The sequence below is a fragment of the Fukomys damarensis genome, unplaced genomic scaffold (genome assembly GCF_012274545.1).
Source record: "Fukomys damarensis isolate Sample0158 unplaced genomic scaffold, DMR_v1.0_HiC HiC_scaffold_25, whole genome shotgun sequence".
Taxonomy (NCBI): domain Eukaryota; kingdom Metazoa; phylum Chordata; class Mammalia; order Rodentia; family Bathyergidae; genus Fukomys; species Fukomys damarensis.
Genome location: NW_022900937.1, coordinates 7,115,261 through 7,132,368, shown reverse-complemented (window position 1 = coordinate 7,132,368; position 17,108 = coordinate 7,115,261). Strand labels below are relative to the sequence as shown.

General features: G+C 38.4%; 1 protein-coding gene across 3 annotated transcripts in view; it reads right to left on the bottom strand.

The window, feature by feature from the left end:
* The window catches only part of Slc9b1 (solute carrier family 9 member B1), a 53,899-nt gene that overhangs the window by 18,587 nt on the left and 18,204 nt on the right, over positions 1-17,108 (bottom strand). For 2 of the 3 annotated variants that reach the window (XM_010641575.1, XM_010641574.1), the window contains exons 2-7: positions 10,886-10,952; positions 9,194-9,317; positions 7,908-8,078; positions 7,043-7,185; positions 6,662-6,789; positions 277-452 (exon numbers count right to left, since the gene is read on the bottom strand). In XM_010641575.1, coding sequence (XP_010639877.1) covers positions 277-452; positions 6,662-6,789; positions 7,043-7,185; positions 7,908-8,078; positions 9,194-9,317; positions 10,886-10,951 — 808 coding nt within the window. In that variant the 5' untranslated portion in view covers position 10,952. Of the gene's footprint in view, positions 1-276; positions 453-6,661; positions 6,790-7,042; positions 7,186-7,907; positions 8,079-9,072; positions 9,146-9,193; positions 9,318-10,885; positions 10,953-17,108 lie in introns of those variants that run through there. The other variant, XM_010641576.2, reaches the window with a different exon arrangement.

Sequence of the window (17,108 nt, the reverse complement as noted above, 5' to 3'; positions counted from 1 at the left end):
AAAAAAAAAAAAAAAAAAAAAAAAAAAAAAAAAAGAAATGGTGTGGATTATCAAATTAACCAAAACATTTCCTGTTTAAATAAAACTGCTTTGTTAAGTGTTTTGTTTTAAACCCACTGAAGTTTCTTGCCCGGCCTGGGATGGGCTCTGTATGAAGTATAAAAAGATGTGAAGTGAAAACGTCTTGGTTTGCAAGTGAAGATGTAAAGCCTGAAACCTTGCTTAAAGAGCTACAGAGGTCATGAATGATACGGTGATTTGGAATGTCTTGCTCACCTTTGGAGAAGATGAGGTTCAAGAATGTGTTGAATCCCATGATAGCCATGACGTCGTCCATACTGCTGGCTGCGATCAGCAGCGTGGGGATGCCCTTCTCTATGCCATACCCTGCCTCCTGCAAGCACAGCATGGATGGGACCACGACCGCAGGAGACACGGCACCTAGCACAAAACTGAAGAAAGACACCTTTGTCACCAGTGCCACACTGCACACTACCAGTGTTCTTACTGTTCTAACAATTCCACAGGCACAAGTTCTGCTTTTGACTAAAAGCAATTAGTAGTGATATAGCTTTCCAAACATCCTTTTTTTTGGGTACTGGGGATCGAATTCAGGCCCTTGTGCTTGTGAGGCAGACGGCAGAATCACTGAGCTAAATCCCCGGCCCGTTCCATGCATTCTTTAGCACTGCTACAATTTACAGACTTGTAGGTCAACATACAGGACTGAGCACACATTTGTGCCTCTCCCTTTTCCCCTAAATCCTTTGAAATAAAGACAAAAAAATAATAGGAAATTCTACAATTTGACTAGAAAATAAGAGGAAAATCCAGGCTGGGGATTTAGCTCAGTGGCACAGCACCTGCCTTGCAAACACAAGGTCTTGTGTTCGATCCCTGGTACCACCCCCCGCAAAAAAAGATTAAAAAATAAAAGGAAAATCCTAGACAAAAATTGAAGCGTGTTCTTGAAGATGAAATCTAGGCATTTTAGAATTTTTTTTAAAGGGAACTACAGGGGCCGGGGATTTAGCTCAGTGGTTCCACCGCTTGTTTCACAAGTGCAACATCCTGAGTTTGATCCCCCAGTGCCAATAAAATAAAATAAAGGAAACCACGAACTAAAAGAAAGATTGCCACAAAAACTATGGCAGGTAGTTAGGGATTTAGCTCAGTGGTGCTGCGCCTGCCTTGCAAGTGCAAGGTCCTGAGTTCAATTCCCAATACAAAAAAAAGATATAGCAGTGCTCCATGCCCAGAAAGGGCAGGTGATGGAGGAAGGAAGATCTCCCAGGAAACCGAGGGGGTGGTCACCCCCAGTACCACTGTTAGGATGGCCCCTTCCATAGCATTCCTACCTCTTGAGAAACTCACCAAGGAACGCACATAAGACCCTTCCTAGCTATGCTCATATGGGGAAGGTTCACTGGCTCCCCCACTCCCATTAGGTTGAGACATCTGCCAAAGTTAAGAGTGGAACTCAAGCATGTCTGGCACTCAGGGCGCTTCCTTTAGCTGGGCTTGGAGTGTTGTTTAGCGGCAGAACACCCACCTAACATGTACAAAGTCCCAGGCCTAATCCCCACACCACAAAACAACAAATAAGTAAAGATAAAATACAAACAAAAAATCCTTCTGACTTAGCTCTCCAGACAGCTGGGACAACTGGCCACACCACTGAGCCTGGCCCTTATACACTATTTTTCAACCTAAAAGATATTTTAAAGCTTCAATAATACAGAAGACTGAATTTTAAACACTGCAAATAATTAAAGCATTAGTAAATGTGGAACTGCCTACTTTCATAACATCTTTCTAAAAACAACATAGAATGAAATAAAAGGATAAAAATATAAGAAAGCAGGAGAAATGTAAAAGGGGAAAGAAACAATTTTCATAATGTGAAAATAAAAAATATTGAGGAAAATATTAAAACGTTCTGCCTCACTGCTGAGGTGCTTGAATGAGGGGCACAAGCAGATCAGCACAACCCACGCTGGTGTGCGTCTGAGTCCTTCTAGACTGTGTGTCCTGTGGACAGAGCCAAAGCAAAAGGTCACTCATGCTCAGTTGCTTCTGCTATATTGGTTGCCAGGGGCCTGGCAGGAGCTATGATGGCCGAAGGCTGCAGGGCTTCTCAGCAGCTCTGCATGTTGATGTGAGCCTCTGTGGGATGTGGTGCTCAGTGGATTCCCTCTGCAACTTTCCCAGCGGAATGCTCCACGAGCAGGGCAAAAGCTGGCATCACGGTGTGTCGCCGAACACCAGTGCAGGCAGGGAGAGGCCAGGGCCTCACAGAGACCTGTGCTGGAGCAGGGCTGGTGGGATGTGGGGCCTGCCAGATCCTTGGCAGCTGTGTTTCGAAGGTGCAGCACACAGCACCAGGGTGATGTCGAGGGCTTCTGACCCCTGAAGCTGAAGCTCAGATACAAGATGCCTCTCGGATGGCTGTTACCACCCAGCACACACAGGAATTTTTTCTCCAGGACTGGCTGTCTGTGCAGGCCCAGGGCTTTCCTGTTTCATGGCTGTGTTTCCAAGTGGGGCTCTCTGGGCCACTCGCACCTATATCCCTGCTGATGGGGTGTTCCCGCCCACACTGTACCTCCGGGCCCCCATGTGTCAGGTCTGACAGTCTGTCCCTCTTCCTGTTCTAGTGTCCTGACTCTGTGGGCCCCACCTGCTGTCTCCTGCTGCTGAGCTCTGTGCTCTCTCATGCCCACCTCAGCACGCAAGTGTGCACAGAGCGGGAGAATGCCGGGAGCCTCTGTCTACCATCTCGAATCTGCTCCACATGCCCTCAATGTGCCCTGGGTGGAGAAGGCCCTTCTGCCCTGCCAGGCCAGCACATGTCTGCTGGAGCCAGTGCTTGCTGGCTACTACAAGGATGTGCAGGTCCATGAGAGCTGATGAGACAACCTGGGGGTGCTAAGAGGTTTTGCCCCTATCTTACCTACCACGAGAGCTCCTGCCACTGTGAGGATCTACTGGTATAGTCCTCTTGCCGCTCTGATGCAGTTTATGCTCCAGGCTTCCCTGTGGTCTCAGGAAAAGACTTCTCAGAAACCATGGATTTGTCAAGTTCAATGTGCTTTGCTGCTACACATTGGAATCACCTATTATATCATCAAATATTATGTCACTTTTTCTCTTGGCCAGGAATCTAGGTACAGCTTAGCTATATACCTCGGACTCAAGATCTCTTATGAAGGTCAGCTTCTAAGTTTACTCATGGTCTCTTCTTCAAAAAGCTACCTCAGGACAGGGAAGCTGGCATCCCCTGGGACCAACAACCAAAGAGAATGCAAGACAGGAACCACAGTTGTCTTCTAACCTAATTTTGGAAGTAACATTCCATGACTTCTGTATTCTCTTCATTAGAAGCAAGTCAGCAAGTCCATTCCACACTTGAGAACAGATCTTGCAGCAAGGCGTAAATACAGGAAAGCAGGGAGCACAGGACATGATCATATAGGCAGAGAACCAGGTACTAAGGAAGCACGGAAGAATGAGGGTGCCTGGCTCCCATTCCAAGACACTCTGATCTTATTACTACAAAGTGTGATCTGATGGCTATGATATTTTTAAAACTTATGGTAGAAAATATATTTATCCTTTTAACAATTTTTAGGCACACAAGTCAGTTGGGTTAACTGTATTCTCACTGTTATATAAAAGATATCTAAATAATTATTGCGTAAAACTGAAACTATATCCATCAAACAACCTTTTTCCTTCTTTCTACTCCCTGGAAGCTACCACTCTGTTTCTGTGCTCCTGACTATTCTTGTTAGCTTAGTAAGTAATATCATATAGTATTTGGCATTTCGTGACTGGTAACTGGCTTACTTCAATTGGCATAAGGTCCTAAGGTCCATCCACATTGTAGTACCTGACAGGATTTCTTATGGCTGAGTGACAGTCCACTGTATGTGTACATCCCACTTGGGCTGTTCCACCCCTGGCTCTGCAATGAACACAAAGATCTCTTCAAGATGTTTATCTCAATTGTTTTGAGTGCCTATCCAGAAGTAGGATTGCTGGATCATATGTTAATTCTGCTTTTGTTATGGAGGAACCTCCAGACTGTTTAACATAGTGGTCTGGCATATTTATGTCCCACCAGCAATGACAAGGCTCCGATTTCTCCACATTATTGACCACACTTGTTAGGTTGTATGTATTGTTTGTGGTCATATTTTATTTTTGATTTGAATTTTATATTTTTCATAGACTCACTGGCTATTTGCATATTTTCTTTGCAGAAACGTCTATTCAAGTTACTTGTCCGGTTTTACTTGAGGAAGGTTTGGATGTTACTGAGTTGTGGGAATTCTTCATATATTACAGTTACTAATCCTGAGTTTATATTTTTCCCATTACAAGACTGCCTTTTTGTTTCCTTTGCTGTGTGAAAGTGGTAAAGTTTGATGTAGTCTTAGTTGTCTGTATCTGCTTTTGTTGCCTGTGATTTTGTTGTCATATCCAAGATATCATTACCAAATTCAATCCACAAAGCTTTTTCCCTGACTTCATTCTTTTGCACGTGGATATCCAATGTGACCTCCAGTGCTTGCTGAAGAAATGTCCTCCTTCAACTGTGTGATACTGGCCCTTGTCAAAGATCAGCTGACCATATGATGAGGGTTTATTTCTGGCTCTGAATTTTGTTCCATTGATCCCAGTGTCTGTCTTTATGCTATTACCACACGGTTTTTATTATTGTCACTTTCTAATACTTTATGGCACTGTATAAATCTTTGAGGAACTCTTCATTTTGCTTCATTTTTCTTTTTGTTCCTCTGACTTAGTTATTTCAAATGATCTGTGTTCAAGTTCACTGATTCAGTCTGCTGTGGATTCCCTGTAGTGAATTTTTCAATTCAGTTTTTGTTTCTTCAGCTCCAAAGTTTCTGCACATATACATAATAAAAAATAGGACAGGGCAGTTGAAAATGTAAATGATCACTAACTTTAGTTTATTTCATGAATGAAAATTCAGTTTGCATTGGAAAAATCAATCAATACTACTCACTGTAGTAAAACAAAGCAGAACATTTGTATCATAATAGAAGCAAAAACTGATGAAATTCTACACTCATTCATAAGATAAAATAAAATTTTAGAAGACTTAGGGAACTTCCTTAGTCTAATAAAAGGCCGCTACAAAAATCTTATGCAAAATATAATATCAAGCCAATCACCAAAGACTGTTACCTCCAGGACTGCCATCAAAGATGCCTGCTTTCAAAATAAAAAGGGCTGAGGATACAGCTCAGTGGTAGAGGACTTGCCTAGCACATGTGAGGCCCTAGGTTCAATCTCTAGGACTGCAATAAAAAAGGAACCAATTAAAAAAATCAGGTCATAAGAGTGGGGCCCTAATGGAAAAGGATGACTCCCTAAGAGGACAGAAAGAGACACCCAGAATGCCTATGAGAGAACAGGCCACAGAGGACACAGCAACAAGGTGACCATGTGCAGGCCAAGCAGAAACCCTTAGGAGAAACCAAAGCTGCCAATGTCTTGATCTTGGCCCTTCAGCCTCAAGACCTGTGAGAAATAAATGTCAGCTGGTTTAGTCACAAAGTAAATGAATGCATATGTAACTAAACAAGGGAATAAATAAGCCAAGTGACACACTTGAAGAAAAATATCATGGTACATATTGGATAAAAGCCTTGGGTCTAGAATAAACATAATTTAAAACTCAATAAGAACTCAATTTTAAAAACTGGTAGAAGATTTGAAGTGGTACTTCACCAAGGAAGATCTACAGATAGTTCTAGCACACGAAAAAGCACTCAATGTCTGTGGTTGTCAGGGAAATGTAAATCAAATCCATGACAGGATACCATTCTACATTCTCTAAAAGTGCCACACTGAAATCTATTCCCATGTTGAAGAGGCTGTGGATGCTCTAGAGTTCCATCCACTGGAGGTGTGATAAAGGGAATGTCACCTGTATTTGTAAAGTTCTGATATTTCACAAGGTGAACACAGGGCTGAAGGTGCTGTGGTGCAGCTCTGGGTTTTAAATCCCAAAAGTGAAAAACAAAATAGTGATAACACATTTACAACAAAAGTTAATTTAAAATCCATTGACCATGGCAATACATATGCAATGGGTGCATTTGCTACAAACTTCATGGGCGTGGACAAGTGGAGGCAAACATCAGCTGAAAATGAAAAGGACTTCATGTTTAGAGATAATGACTGCAGACTTATGTTGAAGAACTTGGACATAAGGGAAATGATGGTGGGAAAGAGTTGGGGCTTTGAATATAGGGAAAAAAATTTTTCTTTGTTTGTTTTTTAAAAATGGGAGAGTTTTTATTTATATATTACTATATTAAAATTTTCTTCTATATCTTCATACACACATACAGTGACCAAAGAAGGGACCATCTGACAGGATAAAATGTGCACATACATTACAACACAGTAGAGAAGGGATAAACTGAGCAGGCACACTGTCTTGGCACTGCACACTTAGGAACTATGAATGCTTGTCAAAGGTATGGTAGTTCTGGGAGATGGCTCTGCTTTTGATCAACTGATTTCCAAGGTTTTCCACCACTGTGAAGAGAACGTCCACGAAAAGCTATTTCTTCATTAACTGTATATTTTTCTAGTGAAAAAAAAAAGCAAAAACAATTACCCTAATAGAAACCCCCACTGCCAAGGGAAATCCATGACGAAGTGGGAAACCACAGCAGCGGTGCACGCCTCCATGATGCATGGACCAAAGGACAGCCGGAAGCAGATGCCCTTCATCTGCCGCAGAGCCTGAGGACAAAGATCACACACACAGAAACTTACAGAAGTCAGCAGGAAAACCACATACTGAAATATAGTGTCTCTTGTGTAATCACCTTTTGCTGAATATATTCAATAATAGAATAATAGCTTTTAGAACAGCTTTTAGAATTAGTTTTGCTTACAGATTCCATTTGGAATGGCTAGAACAAAAATTTTGCCATTTTTCATTCCCACCAGCCTCTGCTATTTTAAAGAACTCAAGATATAAGTGGCAGTTTACTTCTGGATCGAGTCCAAGCCCTGCTCGTATTAGGATGATGGTAAGGGCAGTGCTTCTTAGAGTTGAGGACCACTTTCTAGGGACTCTGACATGTTTACTGATGGATGGAATATTCCTGATGATAAAACCAGCCAGTAACATTCCTTAAAAAGATAAAAACACACAAAATAAAGCATGTTTGATTTAGTTCATTTTTCTGAGAAAGAAGGGCAGCTTATATAGGAGTATAGAGCAGAGGAAGCAGCATGAATGAAGGATGAAACGAACAAACAACATATACAAATACAGTGTAGTATGCAACTCAGTTGTTACTTAAAAGACAGGAGACACCCCAGATAGAAATTTCTCCATCCATTTTCCTCTGTGCAGCTGGTGAGTTATAAAATAATGGTGATAAGGAACAGCATGTCTTGCAGGTATGCCAGTACACAGTGAGTGCACACAATGAAGATGCACAAATGGCTGATGTGACAATCACAGCACTGTTGGGTGCACTAATCACTGTAACATATGAATCTTGTAACTATTCAGTTACGTGGTCTACACAAAGTGCAGTCTTTACTAAATTTTCTTTTTTGCAATAAATTTAAAATTAAGTAAAAATGTCTTATTCATTGATAAAGCAACAGGAATCACGTATTGTGTATATTCAAATTATTTTAAAAATAGGTTTAAAAAATCTATATAAAGAATAAGTACATCTACAAAACAGCTACAAATACAAGCACATGCAGTAGTGCATATTCAAAGAAACTACACAGATGATATTGAATTGAAATATTTAATTATATCTATTCCAACTAGTAAATGTTCAAAATATACACACAGTCAACAACAAAGAAAAGAGAGTTTATTCCATACTTACCGAGAAGAGGTGGAAGTGGGGGCACTGCAGGTATTCTAATGAGTTCCAAAAGTGTCCCTCCAAGACAGGCACTATAAAAAATAATTACTAGTCCAAATAAATTTCCACCAGGGAGAACTTCAGGGCCTGAGAGTAGCCAGAGTAGGCACCAAGTCATAAAGTATATAACTCCTGAAATATAATAAAATACATCTACATATCCACATAGACACATGTATACCATCAAAAGATGAATTTTATTTTATTTAGTAGACCAATAGCCAGACCTATATATCATTATACGAAGTATAGGCTAATATTGTTAACTAATATGGTTGGAGAGAAACTTGCTCATGATGTATTCTAATCTTTCATTTTATATGACAAGTTTTAAACAAACTACTTTTTTCTTCAGTATCAGCAATTGAATCCAGGGCCTCATGTATACTAGGCAAGCAGTCTTATCAGTGAGCTATATTCCAGGGCCTTTGACAATTTATATATGAAATAAGCTCATCTAATTTATATTTGGAGCTCAAATTTACAAAATTTACATGAGTCGGGAATACCCAATATCCTAAACCTATCTACAAAGTATCCTCTTATGGAACAATTCACATGGCACTTAGTTGATACTAATTTAAAACATCTCAAAGTTCAAATACTTCCCTCAAATACAAATTCTATTGTTTTAAAAATTCATCAACATATATGCTAATTGGTTTCATTTATACTACTAATTTATCTTAGTTCATTGAAAAAAAGTTTTGTGTTATCTGTTTCTGTTTTGGGAGATTCTTTTTGGTTTACTTGTATGCTGAGTAACTAGTTTGAGGCTAATGATATACAGTATAATTAACTATTGTTGTTCTCATTACCTGATTATGAAATTTTGTTTTATTGCTTCATAAAATTAAAAACAAAATCTCAATGGACACTCTCAATTTGAGACTGCATAAAGTCTCAAGCCCCACTGAATGTGAACTTAAAATAACAAGTAATACCTCATGAGCCAAAGTTCATAGATATAACAAAGAAGGGGATTAAGTGGGTTTAAATAAAAATCTTTAACTAGTGCTACTTCCAATCCCAAAAATTAAACATAAAATTCACAGAAAAGATTATAAATATATTAAGCAATATTTTGGCTTTGGTTTTGAAAGATTCAAGGAAATATTTTCTTTACCTAATTATTGCTTATAACAAAGCTAATAATCCAGAGTATATAGATTAGGCGGTAGCTTTGTTGCCATATTTTTTTTATTCACCACATATATTTTCTCCATTTACATTTCTGTTTCACATACCACTTGTCATAATATTATTGACTATTCCTTGTGGAGGACAAGAAAAACATCTCTTTTTCCTCTGTGGTATTGTTTCCTCTGTGTACAGGACTGTTTCCTTAGTTCCTTTACGTGCACCATAGACCTGAAATAAAACAATGAAGTCTTGCACTTTTATAAATGTAGTATGCTACCACATCTTGTCAACACGGGGAATACACACAGGTATTTGGGGTGTCATGGCTGTGTATTTTACAAGGCATTCTAATGTAGACTTTAAAACATTTGAATCCCCACAGTTTTCATTTAACATTTATGTATATTGAATAAGTGAACCTATAATGTGGTTATAATAATTAAACTGTTTTATCTTCTGTCTACCTCAATTTGCTCACTAAAACTCTTCTGAAATGAAAAGTACAACTAAATTGGGCTGGGCATGGTGGCACATGCCTGTAATTCCAGCACTTGGGAGGCAGAGGTAGGAGGATTGCTGTGAGTTCGAGACCAACCTGGGCTATATAGTGAGTTCTAGGTCAGTCTCAACTACATAGTGAGATCCTGTCTCAAAAAACAAAACAAGTACAACTAAATTGGGAATTAAGTGAAATATAACTTTATAGTTTTTGGACTCATGATAAATTATGTAACTGCATGATAAATGAGAAAAGTATAGGTCAAGTCTCTAGAAATTCAAGCAGGCTTCCAGTAGTATTTATAGATAATATATTTAAATCGCCTAAGTGTATACTTTAATCTTCCAATGCTTTAAATGGAACTCTAACAATGAAACTGCGGATTTAGAAAAGAAATCTTTGGTTTGTGATAATACTGAGAAGCTTCTCCCAATATAAAAAGCAGAAACATAAACAATTACAACAACAATGACAATAGGCCCCAAATTCTGTTCATGCTGGAGTAGAGATCTCCAAGTCTGCTATGTGGTTGCTACGATGGGGGATGCACACACACACACACACACACACACACACACACACACACCAATGAGTGGAGTGGATTGCTAATATTTTGAGAATAGTAGAAAAGAGAACTGGAAATGTAACAAAGGCTGGAGTGATTGACAGATTGAGGAAAGGGATGGTTAGCATTAATGATGGCAGAGTCAAAGGCATTACAACACTTGATGTTAAAAAAAGAATTACATGGCTCTTTAAGACCAAAGTTCTCAAACCTGATGATTAGTTTGTTTGACTTTTGGCATAAAGGCACTTTCTACCACTGTAGGGAGGAGCTAGAAACATAATGGTGAATTTTTATTAGGGCTATGGTAAATCAGAATAATATTCTATTATTTTAAGGTTTATAATTTAAGAATTTAAAAAAATGGACACAGACTGTGAAGAATTCTTCTCAGATAAGGTAATAAGAAGCAAAGGTGAGTATTTAAAATAATTGCAAAGACTCACCTTTCGTTCTTTTAAATTACTGAATTTCCCTGAATATGATAAGCAACAACAAGCCATGTTTTTCTTATTCCTAAAATCTATCCTATTTATTTCCAAAATACTTTATAGTAGTCCATCTGTTTCTTCTTTCTGCCCATTTCCTAGGTCCCATTAAGTAGTTATTTTGGCATTACTACTTTTTTATTTTAACCAGATTTATGGAAGAAATCAAACTAATAGTAAATTTTAGAAATAGACAAGATGAGATTTTCATATCATATACTACAATGTAGTTTTAATTTTTTACCTGACTAGATGTAGTTGGTTGAAAATTTATATCCTCATCTTTATTTTCTGATTTTGTGGTATGCATGCTAAGATTTAAAAGAAAAATAATTTGAAAGAAAATCAGGACTATAAATCAGTATGAGAAAAATACGGTTAAGTAACATTAATGACTTTTGCATCATCAGTTTGTATCAGAATCAAGTGAGATATCTTTATATTCATTTAAACATGTTTTTAAAAATTATGTAGAAATTTAATACTTTCACTAATTCATAATGATGAGAAATTTATTTTTCTATGCACTGAGGCAGTATGTCTGAAATAACCTGCACTGATTTAGTCCATCTTCAGTCATAATCCTATATGAAATATATCCTATATGAAATATCCAAGATGGCTAGCTAGAGGTACTGGACATGCTCACCTTCCATAATGAAGCCCCCAACCCAAACAAAAGAATACTAGCTGCTATCTAGTTAGAGTACTTGGGGGAGACTGTTGGAGTGCAGCATGAATGAAATGGGAAAGCTAGGGACACAGTTAGGATAACTTACTGAAGGGAACAAGGCACTGTACATCAACTGCCCTGTCACCCCAGACTGGATCAGCTTGAAATGGGACAGTCTTCCATGACAATAAAATGGCAAATGGGAGGGCATGGCCACCTGCTTGATGCCACAAACACCTGCAGATTTTATTTTGGGAGAATCAGGGACCATGAACCTGTTTGTGGTGTTGCTGGAGAATATGCCCCATTGCACTCCTCTGAAAAGGGAGTTCAATTCACAATGTACTTTACCCCACCTAGCCTGTCACTGAACACTAGCTGCAACTAGCTCAGATCTCCTGGAGCAGCTCCAGCTCCTGTGGTCCAGTGGAACATAAGAGGGCCCACTCCTGTGCAGTGCCTGATAGAGTGGGGTAGCCCACTAAATCTTATGGGGGCTCAGGGCCTTCACTGTTTTATTTATTTATTTATTTTTGGTACCAGGGATCGAATTTGGGTCCTTGTGCTTGCACCACTGAACTAAATCCCCAGCCCTGTACCTTCACTCTTATACCAACCGTGCCTCACCTGCCTGGAAAGTGGTGGGCACACCACAGTCACACATGTGTGAACCACACCCAAGGCCATCAGCAAACTTGCCCCTAGAGGCAATGCTATGTTGATAATAGCTCTAGAAGCTACAGAAAGGGTACTGCTGTATTCATCTGGAGCCAAAGCCAACACAGCTTTGCCAACCAATACCATATATTCAAAGTCTTTTATGATGAAGCCATTCTATAAAATTTCTAGAGACAATAGGTTCATCAAATGTGCACATAGCAACAGAAGGACACAAGAAGTATGAAAAAGCAAGGTAATATTATGTCTTTATAGAAACACATCATAATTCTCTGGTAACAGGACCAAAGAGAGGGAAATTGATGAAATGCCTAAAAACAATTCAAAATAATGTCCCTAAGGAAACTCAGTCAGGTAATAAGATAAAACAGATGGACAACTCAACAGAAATTAGGAAAATAATTTATAATATGAATAAGAAATTCAGCAAAGAGATAATTAAAAAGAACCAAATAGAAATAGTAAGACTAAAGAACTCAAAAAGTTAAATAAAAACAGTTGAGAGCCTCAATGATAGACTAGGTCAAAGAGAGCTTCTGACTTTGATAGGGTCTTTGAAATAACCCAGACAGACCAAAACACAACAAAACAACAACAAACCAACCAACCAGCAAGACAAAACAAAGTCACCAAAATGAAAATAAAAAATCTAAGCCATTTATGGACATTATGGATACACTCACATTATGCATGTTTGAGAACACAAGAAAAAGGAAAGATAGAAAAACAATTCAATGAAATAATGGCTGAAACAAATCTTGAGGAAGCCATAGACATCCAGATCAAGGAAGTTCAACTCAGTTTGCTTAATGGGGGTGGGGTGAGGGTGGGGAGGCTTACAGTCAAACTGTTAAAAGTCAAAGAAAAACAAGTCTAAAAAACAGCAAGTGAGAAGCAGCAGTCATATTTAAGCAAATCCCCTCTTACTACTACATGAACTGTAGATTTTTCAGAAGAAAGCTTACAGGCCAATAGAAAATGACACAACATATTCAAAGCCTTGAAAAAAAAAAGTTGCAAACTAAAATATTATACCCAGTGAAACTATCCTTCAAAAATAATGTCTTTCCAAGACAAGCAAAAACTGGGGAAATTCATCATCCCTAGACTGATCTTACATAAAAATGTGTCAGGTAGTTCTAGAAATAGAAATGAAAGGGAAATGCCTGCAACTATGAAAACAAACACACAAAAGTATTGTCTGTCCTGTTGATGGGACGAAAATACCAGAAACCCACAACTTAAAAAAGGGTTTATTTCAGCTCACAGTTTTAATCCATGATGAGCTGGCTCCAGGGCAAAAGCAAGATGGCAGAGGAACAGGTGCTCAATTTATGGTGGCCAGGAAGAGAAGGGAGGTATCAGGAAGGAAGATAGAACTTTATAGATCACACCTCTAGGGGGCCTGCCTCTTCCATCCAAGGCCCACCTCCTAACAGCATATTTAGTTCTAAATTCATCACTGGATTAACCCACTGATGAGTGTAGCACTCCCATAATACAATCACCTTCCAAAAGCCCAAACTATGAACATAGGAGCCTATTGGAGGACATTCTAGATTTAATCTATAGCAATCCACATCTGGGCCCCAAAAGATTCATGTCCATTTAGTCCATCTCTAAGAATTGCTAAGGTTTAGCATTTAGAATTACTAAAAGGTCCAAGTTCAAAGCCTCCCCTAAAACTCAAGGCAAACTCTCAGCTTTGAGTCTGTAAAAATAAGTAAGAAAGCTTAATATTGCCAACATACAATGGCATATTCCCATTCCATAAGGGAAAAATAGGGGGATAGGAAAGAATGAAACAAAAGCTAGACGAAAATCTAGTAGGCCCAACATTAAAACCTGTAGTTCTATATCCAGTAGCTGGGACAGGTTGGTGAGAAATATCACCTCGATAGACTTGCTGGTTACAGCCCATATGGCCTCTTTCTTGTGGTGGCTCTGCTCACTGCTTGTGGCCTTCCTCAGCTGGACATTCCATGTTTCTGGCACCTCCCATTTCCTGGGGTCTCTACTGCACTTTTGGCTTCACTTTTACAGCTTAGTTTACCATCCCATCAGGGACACACTGTGTGGCCTCCCTTTTGAAATCTGAGCGGAAGCCTCTATCACCCATAACATTTGCATTTTGCATGTCTGTAAAACCAACACCATGCGGATAATGCCAAGGTTTGTCACAATTCCTCTTCTTGGACAAGCAGAATCAGTATCATTAAGATGGTCATATTAGGGCTGAGGATTTAGCTCAGTGGTTCTGGCACCTGCCTCGCAAACGAAAGAACACGAGTTTGATCCCTGGTACCCCCGCAAAAAGATGGTCATATTATAAAAATTGATAAATAGATTTAATTTGATTTCTGTTATAATACCAATAATATTCTTCACAAAACTAGAAAAAAATTCTAAAATTTATATTGTACCAAAGAGTCCCAGAATAGCCAGAGTAATCCTGAATCTCTTTAATAAACGGTACTGCAAAAACTGGTTATCAACATACAGAAGAATAAAACTAGATCCATATATCAAATATATTAAATAAATAAAATAAAAATAGATCAAAGACAATATAAAAATAGAAATTCTGCAACTACTAGAAGATAACATAGGGAAAACACTTGCAGCCACTTTGCAGCACAGCAAAGGAAACAATCAATTAAGAGAACCAATGGAATGGGAAATTTCTTTCCAGCTTTTCTTTTAATAGATAACGAATGTCTACAATACACAAAGAGCTAAAAAATAAAATAAAATTAACCACCCCGAAACAAATGAACCAATCAGAAAAATGGGCAAATGAACGAAACAGACATTTCTTTTTTCTTTTTTGGTACCAGGGATTGAACTTGGGTCCTTGCACTTACAAGGCAGGCGGCAGAACCACTGAGCTAAACCCCTAGCCTGAAAATAGACATTTCTCAAAAGAAGTACAAGTGGCCAAGAGGGACATAAAAATGTTCATCATCATCTTTAGCCATTAGGGAAATGCAAATCAAAACACCTCTAAGATTCCTTGTTATTCCAAAAAGAAGTTACCATCAAGAACTCAAAAATCAACAAGCGCAGGCCAGGATATGAGGGAAAAGGAACCCTTCTACACTGTTGGTAGAAATGTAAGCTAGTAAAATCACTATGGAATTAGGACAGAGATTCCCCAAAACAAAACAGAAATTTTATTGGACCCAGCTCTACCTCTCTGGGGTATATTCTGGAGAGTTAAATTAATCATAATATGAGGCACACACGGTCATACGTACAGTAACACAATTCATGACAGTTAAGCTGTATGCCTGTATGTCCACCAACAGACAAATGGATAAAGAAAATGTAGTATGTATATACAAAGGAATTTTATTCAGCCATAAAGAATGAATTTATGTCATTTGCTGGAAAATAGATGGATCTTGTTGAGCCCACAATATTGAGCAAAATAAAGAGTAAAATAAAGGAAAGATGGGAGGAATTAGGGAGGCAAACTTTGATAATGAGTATGAGAATCAGGGGAAAGGAGAGGGAAGATTCTCAGGGGAAATTAAATAGAAATAAGAAAAATATGTATAAATTCTCAAAACAAATGTTATATTATGTATCAAACATATATAAAAAAAGAAAAATCTGTCAAATAGCCATGTACTTTTTTTGCCTTATTTCAGAAAAGGAGCTATTAAAATAATATCATTAAGGGCTGGAGATTTAGCTTAGTGGTGCCACTGCCTGCCTTGCAAGTGCAAGGTCCTAAGTTTGATTCTGGTAGCACCAAAAAAAAAAAAAAAAAAAATCCTTAGGAAATAAAGAGCCTTAAGATAAACTTGAGAACAAAATACAAAAAACAAAAACAAAAACAAAAACATAAAACAAACCAACCCAAGTACGTCATAGAAGGTTAAACTCATTTAGGAAGAGCTCATTGGAAATCAAGTATGAAGGTGCCAAGTAAGAGCTCTATTATGCTGTTCCAGTGCCTCTGACTAGCTCTACATTCTCCTCACCTTACAAGTGCTTTCACTAAGCACTTGGAACTTCTATTATGTAATTATATTTCTTATATTTTCTTTCTTATATTTTTAAAGCCCCCTCTCTAAATCTGTGTCCTATCTAAAACCAAATCCTCCCTTTTTTGTACCGGGGATCAAACTCAGGACCTCCCACTTGCAGGGCAGGCAGCAGCATCACTGAGCTAAATCCCTGGCCCTTCCAAGTCCTTCAAGGACATTGCTTTCCCAAAAGTCCTCTTGTGTAACAGCCACTAAGATTGCTTCTGGCACCGTGCTATTTCAAAACACTCATATGACAACTGAAAATCGTTGTAGTTATTTGAAGCTTGTAATTTGACAATATCATCTTCTCCCTCTTCTAGATCCATTTTCTGATCTCATTTTGGTCCCTTTCCATTATTCACCAAAGGCATTAGCATCTGACCCGAAAATCTGTAATCTTTGTAAATGTCATAAGCACACAATTGGAAATTTCATTTACTATCTTGTTTCCTTAGTTCTTCCTTTTCAATACAGGAGAGGCCATGCTGGACACTCATGTAACCTGAAATCCTCTAATATGGATAATCCCTGGCTCAAGCATCTACCTCTCTAAACACTACCTCATCTTCTTCCCATTTTCTTATCAATTACAATCACCCCCTCCAGTTTTCCCGGCATCCTGTTACTTTTGTAGGCTCATCTTTCTCTAGTTAACTACTAAAAGTTGAGGGTCAAGTCCTTCCATCTTCCATGCATTTATGAGTCGGGGTTTCCAATACTTGCCACTAGATTTAGAACAACAAAAATATTTAGTATCTCTAGGATTCTGCACAATGTGGTTCTTAAATCCCTCTTCAACTTAATTTCATAACACACTTTCCATTTTTTAAAATTATGAGCCACTTTCACGTTCTTTCAGTTTCTCAAAATGTCCAGGTTCTACCTATACAACCTTTAAATTTGCTTTGCCCTTTAATTGAAATACTCTTACACACAATCTCCCTTGATTTGGTTCTCTTTTTATTCTGTAAGTCAAAGATCATGCCTTCAGAGAAATATTTCTAAGCTAAACCAGGACCATTTATTACAGGTACTTCTAGGACCTTGCTCATTTTTCTTTTGTCTTTTTTTTTTTTTTT